Source organism: Adiantum capillus-veneris, chromosome 5, assembly GCF_014529385.1.
Source record: "Adiantum capillus-veneris isolate H3 chromosome 5, ASM1452938v2, whole genome shotgun sequence".
Lineage (NCBI taxonomy): Eukaryota > Viridiplantae > Streptophyta > Polypodiopsida > Polypodiales > Pteridaceae > Adiantum > Adiantum capillus-veneris.
This window is the reverse complement of record NC_140935.1, coordinates 85,477,766-85,491,692: the sequence shown is the minus strand read 5'-3', so window position 1 is coordinate 85,491,692 and position 13,927 is coordinate 85,477,766. Positions and strand designations below refer to the sequence as shown.

The 13,927-nt window shown below is 39.4% G+C and overlaps 1 protein-coding gene across 1 annotated transcript in view; it reads right to left on the bottom strand.

Annotated features, from left to right (window-relative positions):
• Nucleotides 1–8,914: 8,914 nt before the first annotated feature.
• Nucleotides 8,915–13,927, bottom strand: part of LOC147457657 (uncharacterized) — a 29,239-nt gene continuing 24,226 nt past the window's right edge. The window contains exons 3-7 of the mRNA XM_086513630.1: nt 10,670–10,846; nt 10,108–10,515; nt 9,848–10,002; nt 9,674–9,766; nt 8,915–9,194 (exon numbers count right to left, since the gene is read on the bottom strand). Of these exons, the coding sequence (XP_086369756.1) occupies nt 9,730–9,766; nt 9,848–10,002; nt 10,108–10,494 (579 nt within the window). The 5' untranslated portion in view covers nt 10,495–10,515; nt 10,670–10,846 and the 3' untranslated portion in view covers nt 8,915–9,194; nt 9,674–9,729. The remainder of the gene's footprint in view (nt 9,195–9,673; nt 9,767–9,847; nt 10,003–10,107; nt 10,516–10,669; nt 10,847–13,927) is intronic.

The window sequence follows — 13,927 nt, the reverse complement described above, 5'->3', positions numbered from 1 at the left end:
CTCCATTTCTGAGTCACTGCCGACCGCAAAGCCGCTCATAATAAGCAACACACACATAATTGGTTGAGCTACCGCAAAGCGGTAACGATGCTCCATCACGTCATTCTAGCCCATGGGAAACTAGTATATTAAAATGTGACTTGTGCAATGTGAATTTGACATTGTGAAGCGATCCAAGTCCAACTTTTCCAAAAACTACAAGTCCCAAAATGAGGTAACGCTAATGATAACCTTTATCTCTTGAAGTCATATTTCCATTTTTTATGCATTTTTCCATTTGAAGACACGTTTTCTTGTCAAATGAGCATAAGAGCTTATTTTCTTTTCTAAAGTCAACAAAGCACCTACTGCAATTATCGTCACGAGTTCTGAAAGCTGGCATCGTGCTGCAACGTGGATTAACCGTAGTGACTCAAAAATGGAGTTGGCTTCACAAATGGAGGTGTCCTTGCAGGTGCAGTGAGCACAAAATTAGGGTTAGGGTTTTGAATTCTATTAGGGTTAAAGGCTTCATTACTGTTAGGGTAACGGTTTGGGCTACCCCAACCATGTGTTTGCAGAAACGGTATTTCAACAAAAGTGGGGTTTCCTTCCAAATGAAAGGTTTTGTAGTATTGTGAACCTTCTCCTTGATCTGGCCAATCATTGATCATGTGATTAAGGCTTGCGTTATTCTCCGACTGTGGGCTCTCGATGCTGATCAATGATGGCTCCTCGGCATATGACGACTTCACCTTGATGCATCTAATCTTGGTCGGTGGTGGAGAGGTGGCTGTTGGCCTTGTCAATCTCTTCACGATCTATCGTTACTACTTCACCGGTTGTCTCTTTCGAGGATTAGACTTGCGTCTTGATACTTGATTATCTTCAAGGGTGGGGATTTATCCTTCTGCAGGTGGTCCCTCTTGTGCTATTAGTAGTGGGCTTAAGATCTGAGCCTTAAACACCTGCTAATTGTTTGATTTTTCAATAGCGTGCTTCTTAAAAGTGGACTTGCAGGCCATCGTGGCTAGGCAGTCTTATAGGATTTTAGGCAAACGTGTTGCAAAAGGAAAAAAGCATGCTCCACATGCTCTAGGTTTTGGCAGAGCTTAGGAGGATCCAACGGATCTCCCCCATTCCTTGAAAGGCATGGTGAGAAAGCAGCGCGCGCGCTGCCTTCTCACCATGCCTTTCAAGGCATGGGGGAACTCCAATGGAGCCCCATTGTAGCACGATTTTTGAGAGAAGAATTTTTTTTAGTGATAAGGTCTGTTGCCACTTGAGAGGACTTTGTCCAAAATTGATACCAACAATCACGAATGTGAAGTTTTGGAGATTGTTAGATTACCTAGTTCCTTTTTAATCCTTAGTAGCTCAAGAGTGTGGCCTTTTACACCTCAACATTTTTTTATTAGTGTGCTTCAGGTGAAAACATTCTGGAGCATGCCATGTATCTTATTATATAATTTGCACAGAATCTTCCCAGATCCGTTTCGTTCATCGCCTCTTCAAAGAGATGCGTGCAACAAAAGACCTCCAACCATATTCGAACTTGACCCCACCCGAATCAAAGAAATTGAGCTACTCAACTAACAGGAGCTACTCAACATGTCCTATTAGTTTAGTTGACTGCATGGGACCTCTATATATTTAAAAAAACACTCCCACAATGTGCTGTTGTTGATGCCGCCCTCTTGCTGTTAGTTGCTGCCATCCTCACGTGCACGATTCCCCTTGCTTCGCACGCTTGCTCATACAAATTTGCACTTTCAATATGGCCCTTACTCATCGCATCTAAAGTGATTCGCTTCCTCCTTTCTTTTAAAAAAACCATAGGCACATAATTGTACATTGTAAATTCAATCAGCTCAAAATCACTCGCTTCGATAGTGGAATACTTCGTTTGCATTGCATGGCTTGTACGGGCACATGCCAATAAGATTTTCTTTGATGGGATTCGTTCAAGCTCATGTAACCAAGACATAAAACCACAATGGGACTCCATTGGAGCTCCCCCATGCCTTGAGAGGCATGGTGAGAAGGCAACGTGCGCGCTGCTTTCTCACCATGCCTTTCAAGGCATGGGGGAGCTCCATTTGAGGCTCCATTGGAAGCTCCTATGGTGGACCTACACGTGCGCGTGCACACACACATGTGCACGGAAATAGCCGTTTGATGCAAGACTTTACACACACACACACATACATACACACCCCTTTTTGGTAATCTCGACATAAACAATTTCTGGAAACCAGCTTATACACCTTTTTGGTATTCTTGACATAAACAATGTCTAGAAACTAGTTTATATACCTTTTTGGTATTCTCGACATAAACAATGTCTAGAAACCAGTTTGCCAATAACCCAGTATAGCATTATAACAATATAGACGTGTAGCAGTATCAATACCAGTATTGTCATTACCAGTACTAGCACTGAGAGTTTGAGACTAGTATCAGCTTAGTATACCAGTTGACCAGGATTGTAGGATAGTAGTACCAGTACTACCAGTACCAGTACTTCTGGCACGAATACCTGTGTATTAAACTATAAAAAGTTTATTTAAAATGATATAATTGGCTACCAAAGTCTCTTGAAATTTTGCTTTCAATTATAAGATTACTTACACAAAAAGGTGTACCTATGTGAAATGGATAATAGCTAGTATACCAATTTACCAGGATAGCAGTACTATCAGTACCAGTACTATTAGTACCAGTACTATCAGTACTAGTACTGGCAGTGAAAATCTGAGACTGATATCATTTCCAGTACTAGTATACCAATACTAAGTATGCCAATTGGTATACCAGTTTAGAAGTGTCACAATTTCAGTACCAGTACTTACAGCCTGTTAGTACCGGTACTAACAGTACTAGTACTAGCACTGACTGATACTAGTACCAGTATACGAGACCTATATCAGTACCAATATACAAGCTCTTTGCAAGACTTATGGAACTACCTATCTCCTATATAAGACTACTAGTTTATACACCTTTTTGGTATTCTCGACATAAACAATTTCTGAAAACCAGTTTGCCAATAAACTAGTATAACATTATAATAGTATAGACGTGTAGCAGTATCAATACCAGTACTGGGAGTACCAGTACCAACACTAAGAGTCTGGGACTAGTACCAGTACTAGTATACCAGTTGACCAGGATTTCAAGATAGCAGTACCAGTACTGGCACTAAAAATTTGAGACTGGTACCATTACCAGTACTAGTTTATCGGACTATAAAAAGTTTGTTTAAAATGAATAACAACTAGTGTGCCAATTTACTAGGATAGCATGATAGCAATACCAATACTACCAGTACTAGTACCGGCACTGAGAATCTAAGACTGATACCAGTACCAGTACCGTTACAGTGTATCAGACTATAAAAAGTTTGCTTAAAATGATGTAATTGTCAACCAAAGTCACTTGAAACTTCTCTTTCAATTATAAGGTTACTTACACAAAAAGGTGTACCTATGTGAAATGGCTAACAGCTAGTGTACCAATTTACCAGAATAGCATGATAGTAGTACCAGTACTACCAGTACTAGTATTGGCACTGAAAATCTGAGACTGGTACCAGTGTATCAAACTATAAATTTTTTGTTTAAAATGATGTAATTGGCTACCAAACTCTCTTAAAATTTCTCTTTCAATTATAAGGTTACTTACACAAAAAGGTGTACCTGTGTGAAATGGATAACAACTAGTGTACCAATTTACCAAGATAGCAAGATAGCAGTACCAGTACTACCGGTACCAGTGCTAGTACTTAAAATCTGAGACTGGTACTAGTACCAGTACAGTGTATCAGACTGTAAAAAGTTTGTTTAAAATGATGTAATTGGCTACCAAAGTCTCTTGAAATTTCTCTTTCAATTATAAGGAACCTATGTGAAATGGATAATAGCTAGTGTACCAATTTACCAGGATAGTAGGATAGCAGTACCAATACTATTAGTACCAATACTAGCACTAAAAATTTGATACTCGTACCAGTACCAGTAGCAGTATATCAGACTGTTAAAAGTTTGTTTATAATGGTCTAATTGACTACCAAAGTTTCTTGAGATTTATATTTCAATTATAAGGTTACTTGCACAAAAAAGTTGTACCTTTGTGACATGGATAACAACTAGGATGCCCATGCATCACCTGCATATAGAGCCAATGCTAACAAAATTTTGTGTTGTTTCTATGGGTGCAAGTGAGGGCTACTCTCTTTGGTTTAGCTTTTTTGATGCTTTACTTTTTGGAAGATTGGCAGCTGGTTTGAAGTTTGTGAAAGGAGCTTCTTCCTTTTGGATGGGGTCTGTACCAACCTGATGTTATTCATTTGTACAAAATCAAGCTAATGCTAAGTTTGTTTTGTATAATAAACATTATATTTATCTAGATACCTTGGTCTTTGAACATGTATATGCTCGCTTGTGGGTAATATAAGTAAATAACTAAAAAACACACACACACACACACACACACACACACACACACACATACATACATACACCCATGAGTACCTTATCTTCTTCTTCTACTCCTTCTTCTTCTCCATGGAAAAACAAGCTCTTTCACTTTCACTTCACTTCATTCCACTTTCATTTCACTTTACATGTATTATATTTATAAAATATGTACATTAAATCACTAAACATGTATTATATTTATGAAATATATACAATAAACACTTATAATGAGTATGTAATAAGCAAACTGAACATACAGCAATTCCGGGGGATTCACCATGGAAAACTTACCGCATCATGGGAAGGGGGGTTTTGGGACAAGTTACATAAGCGTATAAGTTAGCGGTTGGCCCCCAATAATTTATCTCCAAATCTTAAAAATAAGGGAGGGGGTATCATTTTTTTTTTGGGGACGGGGGGGGGGAATGAGAAAAGGGAAAATTGAGAGGAAGCTTTTGTGTTTCAAAATCATGGCTTCCCAAAAGAGTCTTCCCTCAAACTTGTGAATCAATAGCTACAAAGATACATGCAAGAACTAATACTTCTTTTTATTAATTTCTTATTTTGTGATTATAGTTCATTTATTGAGGGATGAAAGCTATAAAGAGTTTGTATAGATGCAAATTTACACGAAGAACCTAACACAACTTTATAACCATGGTTTTTGAGTAATTTAGATGGGTGAAAATTAGATGAGTATCTAGAGTGCAGGCTGAACGGGCACATAGTTTGAAAGTCAAACTAAAACACATTGAGCGTACATCTAGTTATCAATAGAATTGGTTCCTTAGTACATTGCCAGTCACTATGCTACACGCTCTTTGACTAGTTTTACTCCGTTAGATTATGTGAGACCTAAATTTTATATGTAAGATAGGGGTATGATAGTTTTCTATATTGATTGTCGTATAAGCGTATAAAGGGGGTCATATTCTCTAATATGAGTTGTATATAGGGGTTTTATCAAAGTTGTTCGCTTGCAGGTGGCGTCCTATTTTGTATATAGAGTGAATCACCTGGGTAGCAATTATATATTTCAAATAATTTAACACTTATAGAATAAGATATATATATTAAACACTTACAAAATATACATAAACACTTATAAAAACAGATATATTAAACACTTACAAAAAAGATATATATTAAACACTTCTATCAACATATACACTTGTGTTCACACACACACACACTCATATATATACACACACACACACACACCAGTTGGAGGGACTATCAGACTGTATCAAATGGATTCCTTGAACCACCATCTAGAAATTAAAAGACCCGCCAAATTCGACACCAAATTCCACTGACAAGCACAAAATTATAGTTTGTACATATTTAACAATTATAATTTACCAGTTTGAATGCACATACATTCACAACCATCATATATTAGATGACGTATCTTTTAGAGTGATCATTACATTTATGGAATTTATGTCTTTTTTGTTCTCTAATTTTGGTCCTATCATGTGGTAGATTAGTGAATGTATTTATATCCGCAAACTTACTTTGATTCAAAAAGCTCAAGCTTGAGGAAAATGGTATTATTTCTATTTTGCATGATTTTTGACTTTATCGCATGTATATGTTGTGGACGTATTTGACTTTAATGACTTGCGCTCCGAACATATTTGACTTTGATGGCATGAGTTGTGGAACGAGGATTCTTTTTATTTGCATTTTCACGCCGTTATGCTGTCGAAATTTATATAGCTTACCAATGTAGTCAAGGTTTAGGGTTTATTTGGCTAGTCTGAAGTTATATAATCTTCGAATTGGTGTGTATAGTGATATACAACTCTAAAATTTTACTTTGTTTCTCTAAAGATTTTAGAAGAGACGTCATTATCTCTTTGTAGGGTTTAAAATCTCTTCTTCCAATGGTAACGCGCATAGATACTATCTCTTTAGAATTTATACTTTCTCTCTCCGTCAACCACACATATATGGAGTCTTATGATGATTGAGAATTACATTAGATAGATACTTTATGCTAGGACATATGTTTGGTTAAAAAAAAATCAAAAGTTTAATGAAATTGTCAAAAAAACTTGAAATGAAAAACTCTCAAATGTTAAATCCCCATTCACTAGCAGCTTTTGGGCCTATTGCTTTTGAATTACTGCTTTTGGGGCATGCCTTGTACCTTTAAATAAGTGGCCAGGGCTCCACTTCTCAAAGCATCTGGACGCAGAGCTGGAGAGTGAGCATCTGCCCGCTCTCTTGTACTTTGAACACAGATTAATACAAAAAGAAATACCGAAAGGGACGCCAGCATTTGGGGCCAATATCTCTAGGCACAAAACTACGCCGGGCCGTGTCGACCCAATTGTGAATTGTGGAAGTGAATCTCTGCCGTGTCGCGATAGAATCTTGACTTTGGGGTGTCTAAGTTTGTTACAATAATGGTCAAGAATTTGAGAGCAGTTGCAAATCTTACAAGTAACAGTCCATAAATGACTGTAGACTCTCAAGATTGTCACCTTACACAACACTGAAAGAGCTTGCAGCACCTTTGAGTTAACACACCAGCTTGAACCTTCAAGCGGTAAAAACTGTGGAAACAATCAGTCAAATTCTCAAGAATAGAGGCAGTTGTTGCAGCATCCTCCCTACAGAAATTAAAAGCAAGCATGTGAGCAGTTTCAGGCTTTACATTGCAAAAAGACAACATTGAAGACATGCTCCCAACTGTTGAAGAGAGTTAATTCAATACGGTTATACTTGTAGCTTTTTTGCTAGCCATTTCAAAACAAGTAAGTTGAAAAGCATGATTTAAATTGGAACAAAAGGCCGACTCGCACAAAAGCCTACCATAGAGACACCCTTATATAGAGTTCCAACTCTCATCATGGCCATTACAAGGCTGTGTTTTCCTCACTACAGCTTTTGTGTCACGAGATGTTGCACAAATAACTTTTAGTTTTAAAACACAATTGAGTGACTCATGGATTTGTGACCATTGATAAATATAAGCCACATGAAAAACTCTGAGAGCAACTACTAGTCTCAAACAATAAGCTCCTATGGTCCCGTTACTAGGAATATGATAAAACTCAAGAAAATGACCGGCAATTCTCAAACCCCAATGCACTAGGAGTTCACAGATGGCCTACACAGGAACCATATCTTCTAGCTCAATAGCCCCCATCCATCTTAAAGATGGAGTCCCAAGGATTTCGCTGATTGTGAAGTGAAACACCTTTACTCCAGTTGCCAGAGTACTATCATCTCTTGTTGGGTGGAAACCAACAGAGCTCTCTTGATATACGAGGTCATCAATTGACCTAGATTCATATGAGCACTACAAGAGAGCCTTTGTAGATACTTCAGATCCACCAGTTAGCAATGGACTATCAAGAAGAGCCAAAATAAGAGACAAAGCACACTTTCTGAGAAGATAAGATACCTGTACACATAAAAATTAAGAATTGTTATACAGACAGTACTCTTCAATTCAAGTGGCATATTCATCCTTGTGATAGCAAAAGCTCTTACAGATTCAAGGAATTTCTCAAAAGATGTGTTAACCTCAATAGAGGGCTTCTCTGTAGCAAGCACAATGATATCGGCATGGAAGTTGTCCTTGTACCATAGCGTTGTTCCGAGAAACAACCAAGGGTTCCACTTTCTAAGTGAAGGTCCACCTTGAAGCCATCCCCTGAGGTGGTCATAAAAATTTTCTTCTTCCACCAAAACTGGCATGCGCCTTTACCAGCAGATAGTTACCAAGAGCGCGCGTCCTGTTTTCAGTCTGCAGGGCCATTCTTGAGTGGGTGCCAAGACAAGGGCTAGGCAGTCATAGTCAAGCCTACTACATTCCCAAGTAGAATGTAGTTGTCTTCCCTATACCAGATTGGTCTTGCCCTGTGCTGAATGGCAGATAGTTTGTCAAACCTCGTCATGGCAAGATACAACCATACATACAAACGATTCACCTAGTAAAACTCAAGAGAAGTATGTTTACTATGCCTAACCAACCACACGAACTTACCATCCACATAGATGCCTCGCAAAAGATTCTCATGAAGCCCCGTTTCAACAAAGCCTTGCAAACCTCTATACTCTATATCTTAACTGTGAGATGTACACATCAAAGCATGTCCTCAAAACCCCTAAAGCTGGGCAAATCTAGTCGTAGAAGAGTTCCTTCAATAAAGATAAGTTGTACCAATGCGGGTTTCCTAAAGTAGCAAGAAGGAATATGTCGAGAGGAAGTGGGTGCAGTACAAATGTGGCATATCCGATGTAAGAGAGACCACTTGAAGGGCCTACCATTGTGCCTAGGTGAGTGTGTATAAGTGGGTTAACAAAGTTTTCAGCACCAAATCTATATCTAGCCCACTACTGCTTGAAATGCAAGCAATCATCTGCTTGGAGTGTCCAAGAATGCACACAAAGAAATCATACTAATAAATGTGAGACTATTCGGTATCAGGCACTCCAACACGCATTTGCTCAAAACAGTATTGAACATTGTCAGACTGGAATTCAACATGTTCCTATACAGCCTTTCACCATCATCTAGCCTGCTACATTTTGATGAGGGCGTTTTCAACTACAATGTCTAAATGGCATTCATGTGCGTTCGCTAACACACGCACTTGCTGGCTTTCTTAGAGATATTGTTCGATGCATAAAGCAGGCAGAGACAAAAGTGACCCTTGTTGATGAAATGCCTTCCATTAGCATTTGGTAGAAGAAATGCCCCATGTCCATGGTGGCAACCTGCATACAACATGGCATTCCATGAAACCACATTCCTTTCAAGAATGAAAATCAAATGCTTTGTATGCAGCTTTCAATGATCCAGTTTTTCACACATGGTTACAACAGCAATACTCACAAAAGCATCAATGCAAAATATGAGGGTGTGAGCGTGTCAACAATCCTCCCAAAGACCAGATCCTTGACATGTGTGCATTTACACAGACAAGATGTATCTAGAAACAGCGTATGGGAATTGTGAGTTCAAGTGAAGAAAAATTGTGTGCATGCTAGAGTCTCTTTAAATGTGTGGTTGGATTCAATTTGACATTAAAAACTGTAGGTTTGACTTCATGAATCATTCAATTATTTTCTAACCAAAAAAGAATTGTGAGATGAGAGTAACAAAACCAGTACCATATTCTCTTGTAAGCATGTACATTTAAAACAAAATAAATGGCTTGCATACAACTGAAAAGGAAAAGAAATCCATACTCTACCGTAGAGATCCTACTTGGCCACCTGAAGCGACTCGCAAGCTTCAAAATTTACCTCTTCATGTCCGCCTTTTTTTATAGGGCCGTACAGATGTCCTAGACATAAACACAACTCTGTTTAAACACCACTTAAGAGTCCATTTTTAAAAAAACAGCAAAACAACTAAGAACACTAACCAAGCATTGTCCACTCTCGTGTGCCCATCCAACGATGCCATTCTCAAGGCTACCCGTCCTTTCACATCGTCCTCCTTCCATTGGAGAACCATATCTCCAGCAATGATTCTCATCTTGCTTTGAAAAAACAATTGGGCATCCTGAATATGCCCCAGCTGATGATCATCGAGGCAATTTGGGAGTGTAAATTTTTGGGAAAAGAAAACAGATAAGCCAACCATCAACCAAAGATATGTTGACTAGGACTAGCAAACACTCACCTTTCCTGACAAATATAGGACACCCTGAACATAGCATCCATCAGGATAACCACCGTTAAATTTCAGAAAGTTGTCGTGCAAAGACCTTTTCTTTTTCTCTGAGCATATTTTCCAGCTTTCCCATGGAATAGCTGGCCAAAGTGAGAAAAACAAAATAGTTACAGACACTCTAAATAGAAAGGAAAAATGTTTGATCTTCGATCTCATGAGCCTTTGAAACCTTGTGGCGCTAATTTCTCCATCTTCTAACAAGACCACTCCGGATGGGTATAGTATGCCATAACGCCAATTACTCTCACCCCACAATTCCACGTATAAGGGGGAGAATCGTCCTTTCTCCATATTCTTCAAGGCATATTTACATGCGTAGGTCGATACTTGGAACATTTTGCTCAACGTTAAATTCACCTATTCACAAAAGGTAGCATTACTCAACACAAGCATATGCAAGTCACTTTCTCTCTCTCGCACTAGTCAAGGGGTACCACAGCCATAGAGCCGTAGACAATACATGGAACAACGATTAATTTTATTTTAAGCATCATTCAAAACAGACTCATACCCCTGTCCCATCAACAATCAATGTTGTGACCTTTTTGTTGGGTCTCGGGATATTCCGATCATAAACTACAAAATTCAGATCGTATCTAATTCGAGTTCCCTCTGCTGCTTCTCCATCATCGCCTTCCTGTCTCACATCTAGCCAATCATTCGATTCATTGCGGATCAAGTCCACCACCTATTCCAACACACACTAAAAGAGTTAGTACATACACATGAAGGTTTAGAAATTTTCTCATGTAGGAACACGAAGTCTTTTTCAATGTTTTTCATATAATGCATAACATCATGATACACACAAAGATTTAGAAATTTTCTCATGTAGGAAAACGGAGTCTTTTTCAATGTTTTTCATACAATGCATAACATCATGAGCTTCTGCTCGAGAGGTACCGCATACCTAGCTAGTACGATTGGGGGCAGGGGACCACCCCCATTTCTCACTTGAGAAACCTCGAAACACAGAAACCTCTAAGAAACCCCTTAAAACTTGTGTTTCTTTTTAAAAATAATTAAAACATTTTCTAAGGTTTCCAGAGATAGGTTTTAGGGTTTTTAACATTTCTTTTTGCCACGTGGACCTCTCTCAAGCATCGTATGTGTGAGTGGTATATGTAAGAGATTCCATGTTTATAATTATTTGCTCGTTTCTACTTTTATCTAGTTCAATTTCAGTCACATTGAAGTTTTGGCTGGCTAATCTTATGTGTGTGCATACAAAAATGTTATGTTTGCAGTTGTTTTTGAAACAAAACTCTTATTGGACTATATATCAAAAATCAGGGTAATCTGTTGACGAAGGAGCGGAGTGACTCCCCTCTTGTGTATACCCACTGCACTGATTCACCCATGCTGAAATCGGGGTTCTATCGGAGTAGACTATGCTACACCGAATGCTTCAAAGTAAAGTTGCACAATCTGAGGAGTATCTACTAGGTCCTCCTCCTCCATCCACTTCGCATCAAATGCAGGATAGTTCTTGAATTTAACCAAGAACTGCCTAATCACTTTACCTTTAATCCTTCTATCTTTATGTGCCAATATCTGTTTTGCAACAAGAATCTCCTCACTTTCCTCCACTTCGGGTTGCTCACCTGGCTCCCCATCATCGGGCACGTCACCTTTAAAAGGCTTCAAGAGACTCACATAAAAAGCATCGTGAATTCTCTAAGTATCGGGCAACTTCAGTCTAAAGGAGACATCATTTATCTTTTCTTTTATTTGGAAAGGTCCATATATCTCATGCTAAGCTTTGGAAAAAGCCGCTCCTTTCCCTTTTTCTTTCTCAGGCGTGCCATCTCAAAACGTAAGAGCACCTAATCATCTTCCGTCAATTTCAAATCGCGAAATGTGTCGATCTGCTGCCTTCTTGTGTCTTTCCTGAGATTTTGCTAAAGCCTTGCGGACCTTGGCAAAAGCAGTGTCCAAGTCCCTCCTGTACTGGTCGGCTTCAAAAATCTGATCTTTCGTGCTTAGGAAGGGTGGGACCTTCGTAGCACCTTCAATAATCTCAAATGGCGCCTTCCCCTCGAAGAGTGGATCGTGTTGTTGTAGGCAAATTCCACCAAGGGCAAAAACTTTTTCCATTGAGTTTTCTGATCAGAAATGTAAGACTTTAATAAATCCAGCACGACTGAATTTGCAATCTCAGATTGCCTATCTGTCTGGGATGGAAAGATGACGAGAATTGCAACCGTGTGCCAATGTTCTCCCAAATAGCCTTCCAAAACAAACTCATGAATCAGGGATCTCTGTCACAGACTATTGTCTCAAGCATGCTATGTAATCCGAATATTTGGGCAATGAACAGTGGTGCTAAATGATCCGGCTTTATTGTTTCCTTCACTCGAATGAAATGAGCTTGCTTGCTAAATCTGTCAACAACAGTCCAGATACCATCGTGCACACTCCGTGTCTTCGGGAGATAAAAAATGAAATCCATAGCAATACTTTCCCAGGGGCCGGTGGGACTGGGTAAAGGCTGTAACAATCCCTGTGCTTTATGCCTGTCAAACTTGACCTTCTGGCATACCAAGAAACTGTGTACAAAATCGTCCACGTCCTTCTTGAGTCTCGGCAAAAAGAAGTATCGTTCCACACCTTTCAAGGTGGTGTCAATGCCGCGGTGACCCGTAAATGGTGGACAGTGGCATTCGGTTAGAACCTTTTCCCTCAATGGCTGTGTAACACGTCACAACATCATTTTCTTCATCAAGTAGCCATCCCGTATGGAATATCCCGCTACTACCTCCCCATTCTGTATTCGACTGAATACATCTGAAAAATCTGGATTTGTGGCGTACTGATCGACCATGTCCTCGAAGCTTCTATGATGAATCACGGAATAACCAAGACTAATGGCTTCCGAGACGAAGCATCTGTCACCAAGTTCTCATGTCCTTGCACATGGACAATCTGGAAGTGAAATTGTGACAAGATGTTAGACCACCGCCTCTGCTTTTTCGATAGCTGCTTCTGTGACAAGAAGTAGCGTAAACTCTGATGATCAGTGAAGAACGTAAAATCGGCTCCAAGTAGGTAATGTTGCCACTGAGTAAGAGCATGGATAATCGCCATAAGCTCTTTCTCATAAATCTGTGTTGTCAATTCCGGCCTTGAAAACAATCGGCTCTCATAGGCAATGACATGGCCTTCTTGCATTAAGACCGCACCCAGACTACGACCACAAACATCACAGATACTTCGAATGATTTTTGCAAATCTGGCAAATTCAAAATTGGTCCCGTAGTCAATTTTTCTTTCAAAGCCTGAAAGACAGTCACCTCTGTGGGTCCCCACAAGAACGGAACTCCTTTCTGTGTCAAGATATGCAAAGGGGAAGCAACCTCTGCAAATTTTCTAATGAACCGCCGGTAGTAAGAACATAAGCCCAAGAAGCTTCTAACTTCATGGACATTCTTCAAATCGGGCCAATCACGTACAGTCTCAATCTTGGCCGGGTCCATCTGTACTCCTGCTGAGACAATGTGTCCCAAAAAGTATATCTTCGGTAAGAAAAATTCACTCTTCTTGGCATCGATCACCAACTTGTGATCTCGCAATGCCTGAAAGATCTGTAGCAGATGTTGTCTATGTTCTGCCTCATCCTTGGAGAAGACTATAATGTCATCAAAGAAAGTGCCAACAAAAGATCTGTACTCTCTGAAAATCGTGTCCATCATTCGGTTAAAGTTCGTTGGAGCATTGGTAAGGCCAAAAGGCATCACCAAAAATTCATATAAACCGAAGCTCATCTGAA